At 41.2% G+C, this 23,836-nt stretch overlaps 1 protein-coding gene across 3 annotated transcripts in view; it reads right to left on the minus strand.

The window, feature by feature from the left end:
* Positions 1-23,836, minus strand: part of tnrc6c1 (trinucleotide repeat containing adaptor 6C1) — a 43,957-nt gene that overhangs the window by 10,820 nt on the left and 9,301 nt on the right. Inside the window, exons 4-6 of one of the 3 annotated variants that reach the window (XM_079252943.1) lie at positions 14,095-14,451; positions 1,846-4,314; positions 9-203 (exon numbers count right to left, since the gene is read on the minus strand). In XM_079252943.1, coding sequence (XP_079109069.1) covers positions 9-203; positions 1,846-4,314; positions 14,095-14,451 — 3,021 coding nt within the window. Of the gene's footprint in view, positions 1-8; positions 204-1,845; positions 4,315-5,913; positions 6,010-14,094; positions 14,452-23,836 lie in introns of those variants that run through there. The other 2 variants (XM_079252945.1, XM_079252944.1) reach the window with 2 other exon arrangements.

Here is a 23,836-nt window from a genome sequence, read left to right on the forward strand (position 1 = left end):
CTGGTTACCAGGTTTGCAAGATGCAGGTGTCATTGTCGGGTTGCCCCTGCTATAGCTGTCTGGGTTGCCATCTCCCCAGGCTCCTGAGCTCCCACTAGGTTTGCCCCAGGCAGAGGTGCCGTTATCCACACTGACTGGCGACGGTGTAGGCTCCCCCCAAGAACTCTCAGATTTTGTGTGGGAGCTGGGTATCTCTCCCCAACCTGAAGGACAGACAAGAACAATGGTCAATAATAAACTTCCCAGCTGATAAACCCATACACAGACTTAAGAAAAATGTTTTAGATACTTACACAATATTAAAAGCTATTTTTCTGAGCAATATGTTGTATTTAATTCCATTAGGATTCTTTGTGATTTAGATTTTCTTAATAATGCTGTGCTGTCTAGTTTTTAAAACTTTGTTGAATTATTATTAACACGAAAAAGTGGCTTTCGGTTAGAAGATGCCAAGTGCCAAAAACAAATGTGCCCATTGATACTGCAGACACATCAGACCCCCAGGCTTTTACAAACAAACCTGCTATGTTAAGATGCTCATCAAAATGCAGCCATTAGGAAATGACAGCAACGACAAAAACTATGTTAAGCAGTTGAAAACATTTAATGTAAACATTATATTTCTTCTGTGTTTACAGAACACCAGAAAAACAGTATTCTTTCAATTATGAACTGTTCCGTTTTGCATGAAATATCAGGAAATAAAGTCAAACAACATTTCAAATACTAATGCTGAATATCTACAAAACATCATCTAATGCAGTGTTGCATTAAGTATTATGTAAGTTTTTTATTTGATTTTTATTAGATTCTTATTCATTCAAATAAAATCTACTTTTAAGTTGTCTGTCTTTTGGAGTTTGCACTGCTTGCCATGCACGGTGGCAGAAATGTGGGATTGGCTGAGCAGGATTGTTGATAGAGGGAGGAGGTGACCATTTAGGATTTGGCATTTCTGATTCCTTTCTGGCATGAGAGGAGGAGTGCTGTCTCCACGTCTGCAGCACTGCCAGGCTCAGCTTAGCTCTCCCACTGGGGAAAGGTCAACACCTAAAGGCTGCTCCAAAATTATAGTTAACAGTCAACCTTCTGGTATGACTGGTCTAAAAGCTAGACTTATCTACACGAGCTGGTGAGGGACAAACAAACGTACAGCTTGTGATGACCACTGAGCTATTCATCTTTGTTGTTAACCCACTATGTGCTCAGCAGCAATCAAAAGGTCTGTTATCAGCTTTTATCAGACCCAACAGGGGCACAGCATGCAGGGTCAAATGAGAGGCAGCAGGGGGCGTCTGCCCTCTCTCGCTGCCGAGGGGCTTGCTCCAACTCCTCCCTTCAATTACTGACAGATGGTGGCTTCCATATAATCGCACACTTCCGATCCGTCTCAAACTGTTTGTGGTGAATCAGTATTTTCACAAGGCACTTTGTAAACAGCATTCTTGTGCTTCCTTTGGGTACCCATGTCAGGTTGCCAGGGTGACCCACACAGTCATGCCTGATGTTGTGAAATGTGAGGAGCCTCTTGGAGGGACTGTGCTGGGACTGACTTAACTGATTCAGATAGTTGATTAGATGTAAATCCAACCAGAGCAAACTAGGTCAAGATTTTACCTTTAAGTAGATCAACGGTTTGAGCTTAATGGTGCACTTCCCTAACTACCTAACCAGCAGCTTTCATGGTTGGCATCTTTATTTTGAACAGTCAAAAGGAAAAAAAAGAAACTGACAATAATTATTAAGCCTAAGTTACATTAAATCAAATGCCACTGAATAGCCTTAATAATATTTCAATTCAATTTATCTGTATACAACAAGGCAATGAATCTGATGTTGTCTTACCTTGAGTTATCAGGGGACCCCTGTTGTGAGATGGCCCAGATTGGTGTTGCACTGTAGGATCCATAGGACCACTTGTGGGGCCTGGGTTTGGAGTGTTTTGGCTATGGTTCTGCAAAGGTGCAGGCGGCCCATGATAAGGGTGATTGTGAGCAGGAGGATGGTTGGTGCTGGATCCTGGGGGGTTATTGCCTCCTGTGTTAACTTTACCCTGGGACATTCCTGAATTGTTTCTATCCCACAGATTGACTGCCTTATTGTGGGCACCAGGGTCACCCCAAGCAGAGGTCCCATCATCAATCTCCATCTTACGTCGGATTGAAGGCGGGGAGGGTTCTTCCCAGCCTGTTGGCTCAGCTGAAGGTTCCTGTTTACTACCACCCCAGCTTGCACCTTGCTTCACTGAACCCGACCCTCCCCAAGAGCCCATAGCTCCTCCTCCACTGTTACTGCTGGGCCCCTCCTGAGGCTTGCCCCCCCAACTTTGAGGTGGACCACTGGGACGCGGGGGCACTGCCTCACTCCAGCTTCCACTTCCTCCAGTCCCAGGTCCTGAAACAGACATTCCCCAACCTCGCTGGTTTTCCCAGTCAGGGTTATTGGGACTCTTTTTGCTTTCTTCAGGTTCTCCCCAGTCCCCGGTGTTATTGCTCACTCCACTGGTGCCCCAGGCATGGGATGTTTTGGGTTGCTCTACCCAGCCCTGGGATGATGTTGTCTTGCTGTGAGAATCATCCCATCCTGTTGATTTCTCTTCTCCCCATGACTGACCACCATTCTTGGGTATATTGGTGTTGGGGCCTCCTTGGGGAGTGTTTCCCCAGCCACTTGGGCCACTGGGGTGCTTAATGCTATTGGATGGCTCCCCCCAACCAGAGCTGGGCTGGTTGGTAGCAACCATACTTCCACTCCAACCAGAAGCTCCCTGAGAACCAGGCACATCGTTTTTGCTCCCGTGGTCAGTCCTCTGAGTAGGGGCTGTGTTAGTGTTTGAGGGCCCCTGCGCATCATTTGGAGTAGTTGAGCCAGACCCCCATGATTCAGTGCCGACATCATTCTTGCGTTTAGTATCGTCCATGTCCCAACTGGTATGCTGGCGAACAGGGGTCTGTCCCCAGCCAGTGTTGCACAGTACCCTGGGATCTAGATCTTGGGCAGGCAGTGGAGGAGCTGGATCATCTCTGGATGAGCGTCCTCTCCGTTGGGGATGTCCCTCCATACTGTCACTGCTCCCTTCACTGGCACCAGTTGTGCTGACAGTTCTGCTCCAAGGACCAGCTTGTAAATCCTGGGGAGGAGAACTGGGTGCATCCCAGCCTCCCTGGGTCTCTTCAGTGTGCTGCTTCCCCCACTCTCCACTAGACTGTTCACCCCAGCCTCCAGAGTTCCCTGCTCCACCTCCTCCATGACTCCAGGCAGAATCCCAGCCAGGTCCTTCTTTTGATGAATTTGGCTTTGAGTTGCCACTGTTGCCCCATACAGAGTTATCCTCTTCTCCATTTACCTGTGAGCTTCCTGATTGTGGCTGTCCCATAGAACCCAAGCCTACAGGTGCACTACCCCAGCCAGGCAAATTTCGGATTGGGCTGGGAGGTTCCTGCTTATTAGTATTATTTGGTCCATCAGTTTTAAGGTTCTGAGGTTCTGAACTGAAAGACACATTCGTGGACGGGGTGGGGTGGGGATCTGATGCTTCAGAAGTCATTATAGTACCCCATGCACTGCCAATCCCAGAGGACTTGCTGTTAGTGTTAGCTCCAGAACAGGTGTTGGTCTGGGCTTGTGGGGGGCCAGATGGATTACAGAGGTTAGGTGTAGGTTGAGGAGGTGAAATGGTGTTGGCTCCCCCTGAGCTGCCTCCCCCAGTGCCACCCCCATCATGCCCCAACATGGGCCAGGCAGATGGATTGGCATTAGGGTTTAGGTTCAAGTTAAAGTTGGTGGTGGAGGTTGATGAAGAGGAACCCCAGCCCCTGTTTCCTCCCCCCGCCACTAGGCTGTCACCTTTCCCTTCGCTCCCCACTGAGGACTGAGTGGGGCAATGGGAGGGTCCAGGCCCAGAGCCCCAACTGCGGTTGGTTGTAACCTGGCTAGAGAGGATGCTGGTTCCAGTATGATTGGCAGGGCTAGACCCACTGTTGGCTTTGCTGCTAAGGTGGTTGGCAGAGAAGTGGCCTGTCTGACTATTGGCTCCAGTGGCCATACTCACTGTAATACAACTAATGCTAGTACTACTGCTGCTGCTGGTCAGGTGACCAGGGTCAGTGTCCAAAGGGCATCCTCCTGGAGGGACCTGGCTCTGGCTGAGGGTAATAGAAGGCCAAGCCTCTGTGTCTTTCTGGTCAATAATCAGTTGATCCCAGCCACTGAGACTGGTGGTAGATGCAGCACTTGTGGCACTTCTGTTGGCTTGCAGGTATCCCCAGAGGGGATTTTCATACTGGGCTCCCTGGCCACTCTGTGGAGGCAGTTCTGCAAAGGCAGACAGAAAAAGAACAAAATAAAAGACGCCAATGAACACGAGCAACAGCATGAAAGCGAAGAGGCAAAAGACACGTCATTACACCCACATAAGCTTAATAAGGTAGAAATACCATAGCAACATGAAAACTCTCTACTTCTGTGCATGTGGACTGTGCTGTATGCTTCATTAGTGGAAAAAAATCCCAAAACACACCAACATTGGAAAAATTAAAATTATGCTTCAGTGAAATTATTTTTATTTCCATATGTTTTCCTTTAATTATGACATTTCAGGACACGGACAGCCTTGCTTTATGATGTAATGTCATAAGATAGCACAAGTGTAATTCATGTAATGTTTAATGTTACTTGTCCCAGTGACTTGGTGAAGCTGTATTTCTATAATCTAGGAAAGCCTGCTGAATTTTCAGTCATATATTACTAAAACTATGTACTTCTTTAAATTCAAATATCTGAAAAAGCTTTTTATTTATCACCACTGATCCCTGGCCATTTCAAAGTCATCAATAAAAATTTTTAAAAAAAAGAATGGACTCGTGGTGATCTCGCTTCTGCTACATAATTTCCTATCATTACACTGTGATTATCACAGGTTCAGAAATTCACCAGCTGCAAATTGAATCACATGCAAAATCTAAAGCACAACAGTTTTAATTGTCCATATTTTTGTGATGAAAAAAAACAAACAAAAACAAACCATAAACAAAACTTACTATCTAAATTTGCTTTAAGGTCACAGAGAGCAGATCTCTGTTGTTCAAATAAGACGTTATCAAGCAGATGGGAAATCTTTCCCTTATTTCTTCCTAGTCACAACAATTATGACATTATGCACAAATATGTATCAACTCTGGGAAGCCTGTCTCCTTTCCTCTTCAACTCATTAGCCTCAATCTGTCTTTAAAACTGATCTGACAACTTAAACTAAAGCTTTAGACAGTTTATCAGAGATCCATGGAGAGAAGTAAATGCAATTGCACACCACTTCACCGATAAGACCAGCACCTCCTCAGCGCTTAATTTCAGTTATCCCCCATGCTACAGTTGTTGTTGTTTACATGCGCCCTCACGTGCATACATGGTTTGAATGCAAATACACTGCCTGTTATAACTGCATACGGAAAGTGACAGGATTTGTCTGCCACCCCCTGGTCCCAAGCTTATTTTAATACTTGCCACTATAGCAGAGGGAGAGAGGATACAGTGAGTGAGCAGTGGGGAAAAAAACAGAGGGCACTGTTTCTGACACACAGCGCTGTCGTTCTGTAGCGTTTCTCTCCACTAAGAAGTGCAGGACCGCCATTTTCTCAGTGCTGAACAAGAGCCAAAAAGCCTCTCATCTACTGTCTGTATCTCCACGATTGCTGCTTTGATAATGCAGGCCTGACTTACAACAATAACACAAAATGAAAGAACTCAATGCTGCATGATTGCAATATACTGTCGGTATAGCTTAAATATTAAAAAGTATTTTTCCACAGCATATGTAAACACAAGCTGCCAAAGCCATGCAGAAGAGACGGGAAAAGCAGAAAAACACAGAGAAAGGAGAAAGCAGAGAAGAGGTGCTGCACAGTAATATTATACCTGTGGAGAGGTGCCTCCCAACCATCCTGTAGAGCTAGGTTTTGTGCAACGCAGCGACCATCCTTGTCTCAATATGTCTGCTCGGCTCGCCAAGCTTCTGAGGCTCATTTCTGAAATGCTGCCAAGAAGTTGCACAGCTCTTGCACGGCATGAAACAACCACCCCCACCCCACACCTCCAAACCTCCCTTCCTTCCTCACCACTCTTGCTCTGTCCCTCCCACAAACACTGCTTTGGCTGGGTCTCTCCTCTTCTATCTATTGCCTCCCTCTGGCTTTATTTATATCACGCTCTATTCCTGTCCTGACGGAGGATATTCTCCCTCTCTGGAAAAGCAGTGAAACATGGCTGGCTGGGGGAGGGGGTGGGAGTGTTTGAGAGAAATGGGGGAGACTTTCATTATACTTACAGAAGGTATGAGGTTAAGAAAAAACCCCAAAAACTTTCTTCTAACCTTTCCATCTTTCCATCCTTTCAAAACTGTCGCTAAATATTTAGCTCTGTCTGTAATTAGTGCTGTTCACATGGCTTTCCATTGTGGGCAACATGCTAGCAGGCAGGAGAGAGAGAAAGAAACCTCAGAAAAATCAGACGAGCGCTGCACTTGCAATTTTCCCAACACATTTGCAGTTGTTTATGTGTGAATAGACATTATCAAATCATACATGATGGGGATTATTTCCGTCCCCGAGAAACATTGTGATGACAAACAATGCCTCGGAAAGAACATAGCCTCTTTACTAAAGTGCACTGTGGACAGGGGGCAAAGAAAATGGGCAAGCTTGTATGGATCTGCTCACATGGCATTATTATGGGATGGTAATCTGATTACAAATATGCTATTACAGTTGCAGAAAACACAGGGATGTCAAAGGAGGCAACTAAATATCCATTAAGCAGAGGAGGATAGGAAGGACATAGGGCTTGGTAAAAAAGAGAGAGCAGAACCCCTGCAGATGAAGGCTGCTTTGTTTACAAATGCTCTCTGACAACAACACAATAAGTCAATGTGTAGTAGGGAACAGAGTCCCTTTATGGCTGACGTTCAGTCCTCTGTGCTTGTCTACTGTGAGGACCTAACGCATGGTGAGGTCACGGCCACTTGCTCTTAGTGTATTAGTATAAGCAGGGTGCCGACAAAGAATCTGTTCATCTTCATCCACACTTTGAAAAGAGGGGTTAGCATATGCACACATTACTTCCACACGGATCGGCAGGTGTACCCTCCATTTTTGAAATTAGCTTAGATTCCTATATGTATGTGTGTGTGTGTGTATATATATATATATATATATATATATATATATATATATATATACACTTCTGAAAAAAAGAACCAGATGCTGAGGATAATTTTGTCACATTTGTATGATTGTGCAGTCATTGTGAATTTGTCATTTGGAACTTTATGAATAGTACAGCATCCTGGGGTATGTTCATGCTTTTTGAACCAACAGTCTGATTTATTTATTTAAACAGAATCATTTGTGGGTGTTCTCGTTTTCCTCACAGTAAAAGACAACGTAAGAAGATAAACCAGTATTTATGTAAGCTTGGTACTGCAGTAGTTTATCAAATTTCTTTTGGCCTACCTACAGTATGCTGACTGGTGTGGTGGGGAAGGGAATTGAGTAAAAACAAGGGAGGCTTCCAAAAGAACAAAGATGGAGGAGATAGAAAATGAAGGACAGAGATGGATGTTGGGGAAAGAGAAGAGGAAATGATCTAGAAGGACTGTGTGGGCCTCAGCTGTACTGATCCTGGCTTAATGAAGTCCCTGAGGGGCAGAAAGAAGGGATGGTACAAAGCTGACAATGCATGCTGCCAGCCATATGAACAAGCTATCCAATGAAAACACACACCACACATACACACATGCACACACACATACCAGGAATGTGCTACCTCTCTTTGTTTAATGATTGCAAACTCCACATTCAGTATTTGAAGTGATGCAATCTAAAAGAGTAACAAAAATGCACAGAAGTGAATATAAACAACTCTGAACGAGGCTCTGTGAGACAGACTTCACTGTAATTTATTATCACTGTGCCACCCACTTACTGAGACAAAGTATGTCAAGTAAATGTAGAAATTCAAATTATTACTGGGATTTGCAGCTGAAAAAGAGGCAGGTTTGTGATCCTTAAATGCACTGGAGTTTATCAGTCTGCAATGAAACAATATTTTTGTTTAACACTTGAAAAGCACGAGTGGAATAATTAATAGCATTATACCGGGGATTTTGCCAATGTATGTGCAAGAAACAAAGAAATTGCTTGGGATTAATGTATCACAATATCAATATTAACTTAAGGGCCAAAGAAAGAAAGCACAATAAAATGTGTTTAAAGTGGAACTATTATGTTCATTTCAGGCTAATTTATTTTTATTTCTAAGACCAGAAAGGCTGGGATTGATCGAGTTATTGTCACAAATCGCTTTATTTACTTCAGACCGACCCTCTCCGTAGGCTGTCAGATCAGCCTGCGGGCAAAACGAGTGGATTGAGACTCTTCCACATTAAGCCCCGCCTCCCGCCACTGCACTACATCGGGAGCGCGCACCGCAACTGCTTTCGCCGTCATTGTAACTTATCTCATAAACAGAAGGATTAGGCTAATATGAACTCAATAAAAAAAAAAAAAAAAAAAAAAAAAAAAAAAAATACAATGTCAACACATAGCATACAGCCCTACATGTTGGAACCTGAATCATTCCCTGAAAACGAAGGGGAAAACAGCAACCCACAGCAACGAATGCAGCAGGATGTCTCTCTTTGGTAAACTCACCAGCCATCGTTGGAAATAACTTTATCCGACGTTTTCCACCCGCCTGATGTATTTGTACATGCCCTTGTTAACCAGTAGAAGGCAACCAATCATAGAATCTTATCCCCCGGGACGTCACAACGATTTCCAAGTAGAATAAACTCTCTAAAACTACGCGTTTTTCGTCGCCATGGAAACCGAATGGAGAGCGTGCTGCAACTCAAACTCAAACATGCGTTTAGGTGATAAAAAACCGTGCCATTCACATGTCTGATGAGGATTCAACACTGTAACCCTGTAGAAAGCTCAGAAAACTCCAAATACCATAATAGTACCCCTTTAACTAAAAAGTAAGATATCTGGCCATCATGTTTGCCTGTCAGTATCCCCTTTTCTTCTCTGATGAACAAACGAGGTCAAGACCTGTCTTTAGCTGGTAAGTCTTAAAATAGCTTGTTCTTTCATACCTCCAGTACATGAAAGAGCCTTGGGATATGGATTGTTAGCCATGTGAAAAAGATAAATTGGAATCGGACTATATGGGAAGACTGACACACATACAGTATGCACAGTCTAACTAAAACTGACTGCCTAAGGGCAACAGCATGCATGTGTGAGCTGTATTTTTGGTGTAGTGGAAGTGGAGAAGGAAAACATATGCGTCAGAGAACACTGAAGGCTGCAAAGAAAGTCGCGAGAGCAAAGATGCTGAGCAAGCCAAACAAAGATATAAAAAAAGAGAGAGAGAGAGAGAAAAAAGAGAAGACAGCGAATGTTGAACATTTGTGGTTAACAGTGAGCTGATATTTAATCACATCACAAGACATCCCAGCCCTCTTTGAGGGGATTCCCAAGGCTCTTTTACAGCATCATCAGCAGACTTAAAGAGCAAATCAAGTCTAGAGCGCAGTCAAGCTATTAGCACAAACTCAGACTGTTCTTTCACTTCACAAACCTTGTTTACACTGACATGTCATGTAGTCTACAACTTCATACTGGTAATTATTTTATTTACTACTAACTATCAACAATAGCCCATAAAATTATTTTTGCACAAATGTAAAAAGAATTGGCTTAATTTTTAAAAAATTCATTTTCTAATTAGTTCAACAATAGTTAAACTAAGTAAAGTCAAAGACAGCCCATGCCGGATGAGTGCTTTTCAAGGAAAGTCTCAGAAATGACTAATGTGTGCTTTAAAAAAAATCCTTTATGTATTAAAAAATTATACCTCTTTGACTTAATGTTAATACTTTTTATTGATATGAAATTGGAATGTGTAATACTCCTCAAATTTTCAGAAAAGTATTATGTTTTCTGCCAAACTAAGTACACATCAAGATAGGAGGGAGAGAAAAGATTTTTTTATATATACTGTATATTTACTATATAGTTATTTTTTTTTGCTCTTCTTTTTAAGAGTGCCCACATGTGACCTAGTAATGAAATACGAAGCGAGGTGAACTCACTGGATGGAGAGAAGAAGGAAATGAAAAGCAATGAATGCAGCTAGTGTGTTTCCACTGTTGGCTATCAGTGTGGAATGAAAGCAGAGAGGGTGATAATCATTCACTCAACAGACCAGGCAGTGCAGACACAGTGAAGGAGGTGGGATTACCTGTGGTGCTGTGTGTGTTGAAGAATACTGCTGCATATTTTAGTCTTGTAACAGGCTTAGGAGAAGCATAAAGAATAGCAGAGGAGGAAGACAGAGTGGAGTGTCGTGCTTGTGCGAAACTTCTTGTTGAATTTTAACTGCCTTCAACATTACAGCTCCACCTCAGCATGCATTATGTTTGGACGTAGGAAGAAAACCTCAATTTATTTTTGTTGGTGGAAGGTCCACTCCAATGTCTGTCCTAATACAATCTGCCAGTTCAAAGACGTACGAAGAGCAAAAGCAGAGCTGAGCCAGTCTGCCAGAGAGGGGTGGAGAGAAGCAGCAGCTTTTACCGTAAGCCATGAGTCACTTCAGCCCACAGACCTGGACTCCTGCCATGCTTGCTCTCCTTTCTTCCCTTTCTCCCAGTCTTTCTATCTACAGTATGCCAGGACAGTCCCACTAAGGCAGCTGGCCAACTGGCTATATTGCTCCTCCTCCAAACACAGGAAATGCTGAAGCTCAGATCAGAGGAGGAGGCTAATGATTAGAAGGAGGAGAAAGGGACAAGGAGAGGATAAACATCTCATCACCATGGACATAAATCTGCATTCAAACAGCATGAGAGTAGCTGAGTGATGCTTAGCCACTCAGTTATGGTAAAGTAAGCTGTGTCACCGAGACGGTGCAAAGTGCCCAAAAACATCCTCATTTTTAAAGAGCAGATAATACTTTATTAGGAAATAACTGACAATTTCCACCTCAGGGTGCTTTCACAAATGGTTTGCATTGCTTCTTATGAAGAATTATGTACGGATACTCGTCCATATGAGATGCAATCCTGAGCTCATCAGAGCAATGATAAATCAATGGTGGCACGGAAGAAATGATTTTAATACATAATGCTTTATCATCATTTCACTGTTTTAACTATGGTACAGTGTTTTTATGGAAAGTTTTACTCAGTATAACATTTTTTGTGTAGGTGTGGTGATTGAAAAGTTAATTTTATTCTCCTATGATCAATTCACCGCTAACACTGGTAATAGTATAGGAGGAGGCTGAACAACCAATAAAGCGCTAGAAATAAGTGGACTCCTGATTCAGACATTCTGACTTCATTGAATTGACAACAGTGGTTTTTTAGCCCATTTGTTTAGAACAGTGGGCTGTCATCATTTATCCATACTGCTGATCAACAGCACTGATACAGGAAGACTCCTGATCCCATCATACGAGAATCATTGCAGCACCTTCCAACAAACTCTAAATCCTCAGCAATTCACAAAATCAGGAAAAACAGCAGAAAATTAGGCCATTTAAACTTTAAAAAATTAGCAAAACAACCATAAAATGGCTTCTTCTCATTAGCAGTGGATCTTTAATTAAAAAAAGATTATTCACTGGAAAAACTACGGGCTTATTACTTATTTTACAAACGTTCCTCTCCTCCTCCCGTGAAGGGTACATTCCAATCCTTTATTGTGCTGTCTGCTGTAAATGGGCTGCATTCCATTTCAAATCACTGCTAGCCACCAGTATTAGGTGTTTTATAGGCTTTTTTTTAAAAAAAAAAAGTCTTTTTTTTAATGTGTTCTTCAGGAATCTTTGCAATGATATCCAATTGAGCCCCTCAATATTTTGGCTTGGTTTTTATGTCATGATGGTGACTTAAAATGGAACAGGTGGAAAAATTCTGTGTGTGTGCAGGTCTAATTTTGAACTATTACTACAAAAATATGATCAATATGAGCTTATATAAGTCTTAAACCACATCCCTCAATCAAACTGGACTTCCCAGTGGTGCATTATTTAATAACTGGTACTTGCATACAATCAAATACTGAAAATGTTTTACGACCTATCACCTTTTATAAATATTTTTTCAATCTAATTTCACTTCAGTCAAAATTAGTTTTCCCCCCCCCCACATTAATTTTCACTGATTATTGAAATGATCATCTCTGCATACGTACATATTTACTAATCTGTGATCTAACCCTGACTCTGACCCACAGACTGTGTGCTGACCAACCAAGAAATAGGACTAACTGTTAGAGTCATGCAATAACTTGTGATACACCCACCAAGCGGAGGCACTGTCAAATATGAATCAAATACATTTTTATCCATTTAACAATTAGATTATCAAGATCTGAATCCATAGATGCGCTTAACGCCCCTTTAACCTCTCTCCAGGTGTTTTGTCAAATCAATATCTGAACCTTTTAATTTGATACAAAATGCTCCTTCTATGTAAAAACTACAATTCCTTGTAGCAGCACCATGTAGCATTTTTTTTTCTTTTAACATTTCTCTGCTCCATGGAAAAGCCAATGGTCCCCCCCCCCCCAGTTTACAGACATGCACACAATAAATAACATAATTAAATAGAAAAACGCTCAGTTTACCAAGAAAATGTGACTTTTTTCTCATTACCTTCGTCATGCGCATGCATACTCTTCATTGTTTGCTGTTGCTGTCCAAATTTTTCTAACTAAAACCATAAACACAATGAGCGACTGCACAGGTTGTGCAGGCACATGGATCTCTCATGTTTGTGGAAATCTGTAGCACATACATTAAATACTATGCATAATTTTTTATACGATACTCCACGAATAGGTAATCAGACTACATTGGCCGCTTAAGAAACAGAAAAGCAGCAGGAACAAAAACACACACTTGCAAAAAAAAAAAAAAAAAAAAAAAAAAGGCCAGCTGTGTTTACTCTCTATCCTCTACCCCTGTATTCCTCAATCCCCATTTCTAATTCCCAGCCAGACAGAGCAGAAAATAAACAACAGTCAGCAGCACCTGTGCTGCAAGTGCTCCTGCACCCATCTACAAGTACACCACCGCAAGCACTGAGACATATAACAGACCACTGTAAATACAGGTTTGGTCTTTCAAAACACAGATCACACACACTTATAATGCAGAACAGAAATAATGCCAAAATCCTGAAAACATGTGGATCAATTTACTGTAAATGTAGTCAGAACAGGAGATGGTAAATAACTTGGGACACTGTGGCAGACAAGGAAGGCGCAGCAACAGGCCTGCTACATGTTCAGGGAAAACTTAATAATAAATGAAAATCCACACATTACCAGCGCTAAATGAACAAACTCCAACACTGATTATTAAAAGCCACTTTTATGACAGCATGAAGACCAAAATCTTTAAAATTATTGGAGCAGAAGAATTTAAGGACGGCAATTGTAAACCACCTACAAGCTCTTTACTTTCATTCTGAAATCGTGCAATTACTTTTTCAAAATATCAACAACAAAATTTCTGTTCTTTGTTATTGGATTATGTATCATGTATTGCAGAAATGAACCGATTTCTGAACCATGGCATCACTGTCTGCTATGTCTACATATTCCTTTGCTCTTCATGTAGTTAAGAATTTTGTTGTCTCCTATCAATAAACTTTAGAGGAAACTATGACGCTGTTTGGGAAGACGAAGTGAGCTCTACAATGTAAGCTTAAAGATACATGTTATGCAGAACCAGATGCAAAGGGGCTATTTAATTACTGTAAGAACAATGTATAAAATGGATCAAAACAACATCTGTCCATTATTAAATACCCTAAAGTCACTGTTCTCAGTATTGCTAAAGTCATAGACATATTTTATGTCAGGTCATGGACATGCTGAGCCTAATTCAGAGAAAAAAAACTTTAGCTATTCAACTGCAAGGTTACCTTGCAAGGTTTTGCAATGTTTATCAGTATTTTTTTTAACGAACACAAAGACAGGGAACAAGAGAGCGACTCGGCAACAGCATGTCAAGGCTGACCTGTGGGCAAGCTGGCTGTGGAGGAAGAGGAGCAGGATGGAGAGGAGTTTATGGCTACTGATGCTGCTGCAGGTTCACTAGTGGTGGGATGTCCTGTGCTGATGAGAAGCAGGCTCCCAGAGGGCAGAGGTTGGCCCCTCTTCAACAGCTGCTTGTGCTCCTGCTGACGGAAACGAGGGGGCACCTCTCTGGCGGGGTAGCGCTGCTGGAGTGGAGTCTGCGGCTGCTGTGCTGTCTGCGGCTGGCCTCCGGAGGGGGCACGCTTGCCATTTCCACTGCTTGAGGGTACAGATGGGATGGCACCGGGGTTGGTGGGGGGAAGAAGAGGGGTGGGGTCGAGCTTGGCAGAGTCTGGCACTGTGAAAGTGGGATGATGGAAGGGGACAGGTGAAAAAAAAAAAGCAGAGATGCAGGGATGAGGGGGTATTTTGCACCAGTAAACCTGCTGAGTGATGTCCAGTGTTTAAAAAAAACAAAAACAAAAAAAAAACAGTTAAAGACAAGTTTGTTACAAAAGACTTGTTGGTTATTGGTTAGACACTTAATTGCAGCCGTTATAACAACAACAGTACAAATAAGACTAGATTTTGTAGCACATAGACAACAACTGTTAGTATCTAGCATAAGCAAGCACATAAATAAAATGAGCTTTTCTGGAAAGCTTTGCATGTCCTCCTCTGCTGCTTTTTCAAAAAAACAAAAACAAAAACAAAAAAACTGTGCTCAGTTTTGGGAGGTTAAATTCAGAACGGCAAATCATGAGACTTCCATAAAATGCACAAGATTTGCTGTCACCATTGGATGCCTAAAGCTGTATTCCAGGCAGCGGTCAGTCTAAACACATGACTTCTCTCTGGAGAACCAGAGGACTGTAATAATCTCAGTGTGGCACTGTTGAAATAAAATTCTGCCTGTAGGGATGGCACAAGACACATAACTCTGAGAACGCCTGCCATGGTGCCTGTTCACAGATTAAAAGTGACAGAGAGGCCAAGTACCAGATAATGGACTTAGACCTGCCTCTTCATTATTGTATCCTAATGCCTCCTACATGACAAAGTTGTAAATAGTACCCATCAACACTCAGACCCATTCATAGGTTGTGGCAAGTTATAGCCCCTGAAATGATCACCTCTCGGTGCTCAAACAAAGCTGTTAGTTATTAACTACTGGCACAGCCGCTGAAGCAAAGTGCTTGTGTCCCACTAGCTTTAGTTACCCTTGGCAACAGAGTCCAAGTCTCTGTCAGCTCTGACCAGCCATTTTCAGTAGTCTGTACTCAGCTTGGATTCTGTATCTTTTCTTTGTGGAATATTTCAGCTGAACATGCATTAATATCAACTTTAAATCTGTAGAAGTTGTGGTTATTTATGGGACTATTTAAAATGATGCACCCAAATATGAATGAATTGTTCAGAAGATTTGAGAGAAACATTTAGAATTGTGCTTGTGCTGCCCTACTAATTTTACACCGCTATTTTGTCTTTCTAGCAGTTTTTAGTCTATGCAGAGTCCTGAAGAAAATATTCAGCTCATTTACTGCTAAATGCTTCATTATATTCACAAGCTAGTTGCTAACTGTGCCAGAGTTTTACACTGCTAAACAGATGATGTCTAGCAGAATTTTTGTTGCCAAAGACAGTGTTGTGCATGCAGTCAGACTGAAAAATACCAATCAAACTCCAACTGGACGACTAAGCAATGAGATACTAAAATCTAAAGCTTCACAAACCTCAGGTGGGCTTCAGAATGAGACGATACCTCCTTGTAGACTCATCTCTACAAATGTTACATGTAACGTTAGCTACTGTTATTTGATATTGTAAAAATACTGATTGCAGCTGCATGGACGCCAGTGTCCACATCAAATCTGAGTGAACAAGAGATCTGGCAGAGCTGCTGAGTATAAAATCCTCAGCAGGCTGATGTACTGTATAAGAATGGGAAGGCATGAGGTTAGGGGCCACCACTAAATCATTCAGGAGGATCAGCTCGGGGTCACAGAACTGCCACTAGTTGTGATGCATTATGGGACACAAGACACACTGGATAATCACCTCAGCCCATTTCATTACATAATAGAATAAGCTGATAAACTACCATCTAAAACGGATGAAAAAAAAAAAGTGTGTTTAAAATGTACACAGACTGTACTTAAGCCAACAAAAACATCAGCTGTTCGGACATAATGCGCAATTGTGTGCGTGCCTGCTGTTGGGGCGGGGGACGTCTTTGCGCGACCTAAACAAGTAACCACCATTGGCTGCTATCCTGAGTGTGTGCAGTGAAGCGGTGAATAAGTTGCGCACATGCGGCCAGTCCGTCACATATGAAAACAAAGGCTTATGTAATGCGGAGGCCTACGCTGAGGGGAGAGGGCAAGATGGTGTCGTTGAAGATCCAGCCACACTCGCATCATGACCCGATGCTTCTTTTCCCTTTTTCTTCTGTGTGTGTGTCTAGCATAAATGTGCATGAAGAAGTTTCCTATGTAATTGCTACAATGCCCCTCTATTGGCTACAACACATCGGTTTTGTCTCCCTCTCCCTGTAGCTCTAGTGCTGAAACTCGCCCCTCATCAGAGTCCTCTACATCTGCTCCATTTCCTCTCCATTCTTCTGCTTCATCCCTCCCCACCTTCCTGTGCTCCCCTCTCCCCTTCGCCTTCATTCGCAGTGATCTACTATTATCCTCTTGTCATTATTACTGTATTAAGGGCAGCAGATGGAGGCAGTAATTCCTGGTCAATTCACCCTGCTGGCTTTAAGGGGTGATTTCCTCATAAAAACAGAGGACTTTGTGGTTGTGCCACAACGTATAATAATAGTTATGGAGGCGATCGTTACACAGTCGGGACTCTCTGATGTGTGACGTAGATTCTTCTGGAAGCTGGGGGAAGGGGAAAGACGGCTGGCTGCTCTGTTAGCCAATCAGAGGAAAGAAACCATGAGGGACAGGGAGGGGGAATGAAAAAGAGAGCTTGCATACAGGAGGAAGGGAAGGAGGCAGAGAGGGAGGGTAAAGGGATGAAGAGACTGGTGTGTGTGTGTGTGTGTGCACATGAAAGTCTCCACCCCCTTGCGCGCTCCACCGTGTGCTCCAGTCTCACTGCCTGAAACCAGCTTGGCTCCAAATCCGCTTACAATTAGACCACTATTTGCCAATAGCGTGCCACTCTGCTTTGGTTTTTATTTTCTCTTCAAAGAACAAGCTAAGTCCTGCACATTCAGTAACACAAACAACATCAAACTGATTAAAGTGGACATTTTCTCTTTGCTGTACTTATGTTAATGAAAATGAGAGATTGATCAGCAGAAAAACAAATAAATGCTTCTGGCAGGCGTGACTTATTGAGCGTGGGTCTCCCAAGGCAGCGCTTTGCAGGAAAAGTGAAATGGAGTAAAGGGAGATCAGACTCACTCTCTATGACAGCCTATTTGCAAAAACACAGTCCTCAGCTGCGAGGTTTCACAGGAGAATTCCCAGTTCATCAAAGATGCACATCAAACGTTGGCCTAGGGGCTGTGTGTGCTTCACGCAGAGGAAGACATCCCATTTTCCCCTTTTAAAGGGATCTTAATTTTCTGAGAGAAAAGATGATAGCATGCTTGCCCAACTGTTTAAGACCGAGAGGTTGGGGGGAGGTTGTCTGGGGAGACATCAAAGAGCTGAAGCTAGGTGAAAGAGAGGGAGAGGGAAGAACACATCAACGGTCTCTGTGGCACTTGAATAAAAGCCGAAAAACATGCCGCGTGACCTTGAAGATAGAGGATACCTCTAGTGTGAGTTTTATGAGCAGACGTGCACAGATGGCAACATTCAGCACCCACAGGAGAAACCTATCCTTTAACAGGTAGACTGTCATGCCTCTCAAGTTTTGACCTCAGATTTATTATCGAAGGGTTGAGTTTGTATTCTTTCTACCCCAGTACTCTCTGGCTCACATATACTCTATATTTAAGCAGGCAAACTTAGGAAACACGCTATATTTCACATATTTTCCAGTTTCTTCTGTCACATTGCAAAACAACTGTAGGAGTCTATTTGTACAACTATCAAAGCAAATAAGTTAAAAACATCTATGCAATGATTTCTATATTTATATTTACAATGAACTCCCAGCAAGACGAAAGTGACGTAACGTGCCAAACATATTTCTCAGTTAGTCCACTACCTCCTAGTGCACCGCCCTTGCACATGGCCAAACAGGTTGGAGTTCATTAAATCACAAACTTCTGGTTCTTAAGCAAGTCTACATATAAATAGTAGCCGAAAGCTGAACACTGAAAGTCAAACTATGGAACATTTTTTTTCTTACATTTCATAAATAAAATAAAAATATAAGCTTTATTAAAACAGTTTAATTCAGTTCAGCTTCCATCTGTATAGCGCCACTTCAAAGCAATCATTTTACAGACACATCAATTTGAGCAAATTTATAATGAATAGCCTAGATAAGGAAATCCAATGCATCAAATCTTGACTTTGATCCAATCCCCCCACCTGAGCTTGCACAAGGCAACAGAAAGTTCTTTGCTGAAACTGGGTGGATGGAAAATATTCAAGGGCTTTCCACCTACACGTAGCAATATGAAGACACAAATGAAGCATTTAGAAACTACCTGAAAGTCTTGTTGGTCTAAACATGACTGCTGCTTCTCACTGCGCCAAGTTTTCTGGCTCCAGCCAATGATCTTATATCAAGAAACAGACGACACTAGTTACACTTTTTACCTTCCACTGTTCCTGCTTGGTAATAGTGGTGGATTTTTTTCTCACACTGCAATGTGCTTATACACATCAAACCTTGTGGGATCATCTGATTGATGACAGAATTGTTGGTGAGAGTGGTGTGTTCAGTGATGCTGGGTTCCCTTGTTTAAGATGACACTGAGGTGGGCACGTTTCTCCACTGTTAAAACTCTCCTTGCTGATTGAGAGGCACATAGGCAGCACACCAACTTCAAACACCTGCTGTATACTTGCGTTTCAATATGTCTCAATGCACAAGGAACCCCTAACGCAGTCTTGAAAAGGCATATGTAAAAAGAACAAGTATTTGTCCTATAACTTGCAGGCTATGAGACTCTTCAGAAGCTACAGCTTTCTTCCATCTTTATATTTATTCATTCATAAATCAATAATAATTATGCTTGGGAGCTTTTTTGCACTGCTGTTCTGAAATTTGACCAATGAATTGTTGCCTAGAAACACTTGATGTGATGCATAATTAATGAGCAAGTCACACTGTTTCCCCAAATCAATAATAGACTCAGTGACAAAAACTTGTCCTAAATGTTGCACTGCTGGATCACGACTGTATTTGTAAAGTTCATAAAAAATAAAAAATAAAAAACTATACAAAACAACCTTCTTTTGTTAAGTTGTGGACACTCCAAGTGCACATAGTTGATGGAAAAAGTTCCCAAAGTTGGAATTTAGTCATTTTTGTTTCTCTAGTAAGCATGACATCTTAAATAATTTTGCATGTGTCATGTTGCTTCCTTTACTGCCTCTACATCTCTTCAGCTGAAGAAAAAGGGAAACACATACATAACAGATACTTATCAGATATCTAATAAAATGAAGCAGAAGAGACTATCAAAGAATGATGAATAAAGAAAGGTGGCATGTCTTCAGAGGTCTCAGTATCATTCCTCCTTCAGGGTTTAAAACATGAGCTGCAAACGTTCCAAGTGAGACAATTAAAAGGTTTCATTACACAAGACTAACAGCAAAGCTGTGATTAAAAGAGAAACTCTTCCCTTCATCACAATCCACAGAGATGGAAATTGAATTTAAATGGATATCTAACAGTACAGTCAAGACAACTGCTCTATAGATCAGACCATTTATAAAATTTTACCAGATATCTCAACGTTTAAAAAAACAGTCACACTCTACTTTACCTTACACAGTGAGGTAAAACTAGTTTACAATTAGAGGTTAAAGGGGCTATCTGTAAGACTGCTGGTCGCAAATGGCAGGTAGAGGACAGAAACAAGCCCTTTTCACTCTCCTGCCTATGGACTTCAGTGCCAACAGCTGTATGCAGGCAGTCCAGATTCCACTGTGTTGTGATTTAGAGGAGGTGAAGCATGAGAGAGAGTGGAACATCCTGTCCTCTTGACCTGGGCAGTACCTGCTGTGACTACACCACCTCAGACAGCAGCTGTAGCGCTTTACAGAAACAGCAAGAATCTGCAAGAGAAATCCTGTTTGGCATCTTTATTTATCTATGTTTCTATATATAAATTCATTTTTCAGTAGTTGAAATATTCTTTTTTTAAAATTTTTTTTATTATTAAATGTTTAAAATTTTGTTTATGTCCAACATGCAACATACAAACATAAATTTCTGACAAAAACGTAAAATAAAAAGAATAAGACAAATGCCTGTAAACCTAAGATTAACTCTTAAAACATTTAATATCTGTTTGATGCTCTGGTTATACCCCCAGAAAAACCTCGTGCAAAACTCAGATGTATGTGTCAGTAGGGACAATGATCATTTAAGAAATACTGAAGCAACTAAATGTACTTAAAACAGTCTCATGTGGACAATTTATGTGTAACATCAGCTGAATCCAGCTGTTACTACTGTTGTTCTTTAAAATGCTGTCTATCATTACGACTGCAGTATCCATTTATGTGTATGAAGCGATGACAATGACACACACTGCAATAAATCCCCCACGATCACAATGAAGTTTATGGCTCTCCAACAAATAATGCTGAGCGTAATTAAGCGAATGTGAAACTGCAAATTAATCGGTTATGAAATTACCACGGCAACAGTACTTTATAATCATGTTATCTTTTATTGCACTATGTAAATGCGCGCCTTGATATGTGTGTGTGTGTGTGTTGCTCTGAAATTGACAGTCCTGAGTATACACTGCATGAACAGAAACCAAATAGCTAATTAACTCTTAGAAATAAACTCTAGTGTAGCTAGTGCAACATGCCACTGCTAGGCAGCGAAAATACACAGAAACTGACTGTAGCATGTCATGACACACACTTCTTCCAACAGACATAATCTAAATACTGTGCATATTATTGCTAAATTTGGCTTTTTAAGTTTATATTTATTAATCGTTCATTCATTCATTTCTAAACCGCTTAATCCAATTCAGGGTCGCGGGGAAGCTGGAGCCTATCCCAGCTCGCTTTGGGCGACAGGCAGGGTACACCCTGGACAGCTCGCCAGTCCATCGCAGGACTGGCATGAATGAATGAATGAATAAAAAAAAATAAAAATAAAAAAAAACAACAAAAAAACAGAATATAACTTATCTCTAATAAATTAAAGGAAATATGAAAGAAAAATCAGGGCTGGATCAAACGTAAAAGAAAAAAATAATTAGTTTCCTTGCAAGAAAAAACAAAACAAACTATTTAATCATGAAAGAGACAATTTCCTTCCAGGAGATTGTAGGTACTACAGGCCCAGCTGAAACAGCCTCCAGCATTAACAGCCCACTGTCACAACAATCACACTTTTCATTTATACTAGTACAATGTCTCCTGGCACTCCACAACCACAGAAAACATTTTATAACACTGTTTACTGCCTACAGCGAGGGGAAGACCTGCTGATACTCTGAGTTCAGTTTATCTGACCCAAAACAAAGACACTAAACTAGATCTAAGCTTGATTTCATTTCTGATATTTTTATAGGCGTTCAGACCACTACCTTCACAGTGGAGTGAAAGGTAGTTTTGATAGAAGCTGTTCTATATCAACAGCGCAACATGAGACTAAAAGAGCAAACAGCAAATCAGGCTGAACTAAATTTTACCTGATTTATGAATAATGATCACAACACAGAAATGCAATGGAAAGACTTCTACTGGGGCAGTATTAGGAGGATTGTTACTGCGTTGCCTATATTTCACTCACTAAATGAACTGTAAAAGTACACTGGTCAACACACCTGCTTTCACTCATGCAGACATGCAACCATGTTCCCATACATATGGCTTTCTCATAATTTTACTCACCAAGGAGTTCAAACTATGCAGACGTATTTACATTATTTAGCCTTTAAAAATTGAACCATGCAAGATAAAAAAAAAAAAATAAAAAAAAAAGAGGAACAATAAAATCAAAGATCAATCTTTGAAAATATTTTTCTTGATTTTTTTTTTCCTAAACAACAAATAAACTATGTTAAACAGAGGGAGTCCTCCTTTCTAGGCAGCTGTTTAGTCTGCTGCAGTCTATGGACAGCTGTCCACTAAACACATCAGATAACATTCAGACTGAATCCAGGAGTCTGTGTTTGCTAATAATAGTCTTTTAGAAAGGGCAAGTGAGTTGTGGAAGCATTTGAGAAAACCATGGTAAAAGTACACATGAGCAAAAATGCATTTGAGTGTTTGAGCAGACAGAAAGTACATACAATATGCAGCTGGTGTTTGACTGTTAACTCTGTGTGTATGTGTGCGTCTCATAGAAATTGGGCCAGTAGAAACAACCTACAAAGGGCCTCCTCAGCTGTGTCGGCAAACAGGAAACAGGAGCGCAATCTGACAGTTTCCCGTGGCTTCGTCTGTTTCTTTCGCTCTCACACAGTTTTCAGGTTTCTCAAATCAAAGTGAAGCCTCGTGTTTGTGTGGCTGCCTCTCATTTTTCACTACGGTTCTTTCCACATCTTTCCTTGTAGCCCAGCTTCGGCTTTTCTGCCCTCCTGAGTGGGCCCCACTGCTAGACATGATAAGAGGTGGTGTGATATTATTATGATGCTTAGGGCATTCCTGGAAATCTCTTGTGTACAGATGCATGTTTATTCAGCCCCCACACTTGCCTTGCTCTCCTAATTAGATCCCAGTATACCTTACATTAGTGTCATAGATGATCTGCTTCTTTTAGCTGATTGGTCAATAAATAACTCATTGCACCTAAAATATAATTCTTCAGTACATCTATAGTTTTAAGTTACGCTTCACTATGACAACCAGAAGTAGTGTTTAGTGAAATGGTTAATGTTTTTACAAAAAAATAAGCTATTCAGTTTAAGAAAACATTCAACATCTCCAACTGAATTCATCTTCTGAAAGACTGAGTTAATCCAACAACTAATAAAAGTCAACAAAAGTCTATACACGAAGATTACATGTACATTTTATTGGAAACTATCAATGCCAGGGCACACTGGAGTAGGAAACTGGGTTTGGGGTCAAACGAGTCTCGAGGAAACTGATGCAAATCCTGCAAACTATGCTATTGATGTGACACCTGTTCTTAAGAGTTGTCTTGCTTCAATTTCAATGACTATTTAACCCAAAGCTGCATTAGTGACATCTTTATATTAATATTCATGGCAAACTGTTATTATAAAATATGGGGGAAAAAAACTCTAGGAGGAATTACAGAGTTATTTTTCATGTTGTTGCAGCTTTACATCTGATAGAGAAAGGCCTTTGTTAAGATAAAAGAGCTTTGTCTCTAGTTGATCATAATTACACTGTTAGTGTCATTGCAAGTAAACCTCTCAGGAGTATAACCTTCAGCTGTACAGTAAGCTAAAACATCTAGAAAACATATTTTCAGCTGCTTCCACCAGCATTGCTATGTTTTATAAGGTGACAGTGTGCTTGGTACACTGATATCAACTGTTATGACAATAAGACACGTGGTGGGAAATATAAAATATATGAACACTGTTTTATTACTTCACTGTATGAACCGGTAAATACTGTGCGTTATCAATTTTCCCAATACTTTCCTTGAAA

Source organism: Telmatherina bonti (assembly GCF_933228915.1).
Source record: "Telmatherina bonti genome assembly, chromosome: 14".
Lineage (NCBI taxonomy): Eukaryota > Metazoa > Chordata > Actinopteri > Atheriniformes > Telmatherinidae > Telmatherina > Telmatherina bonti.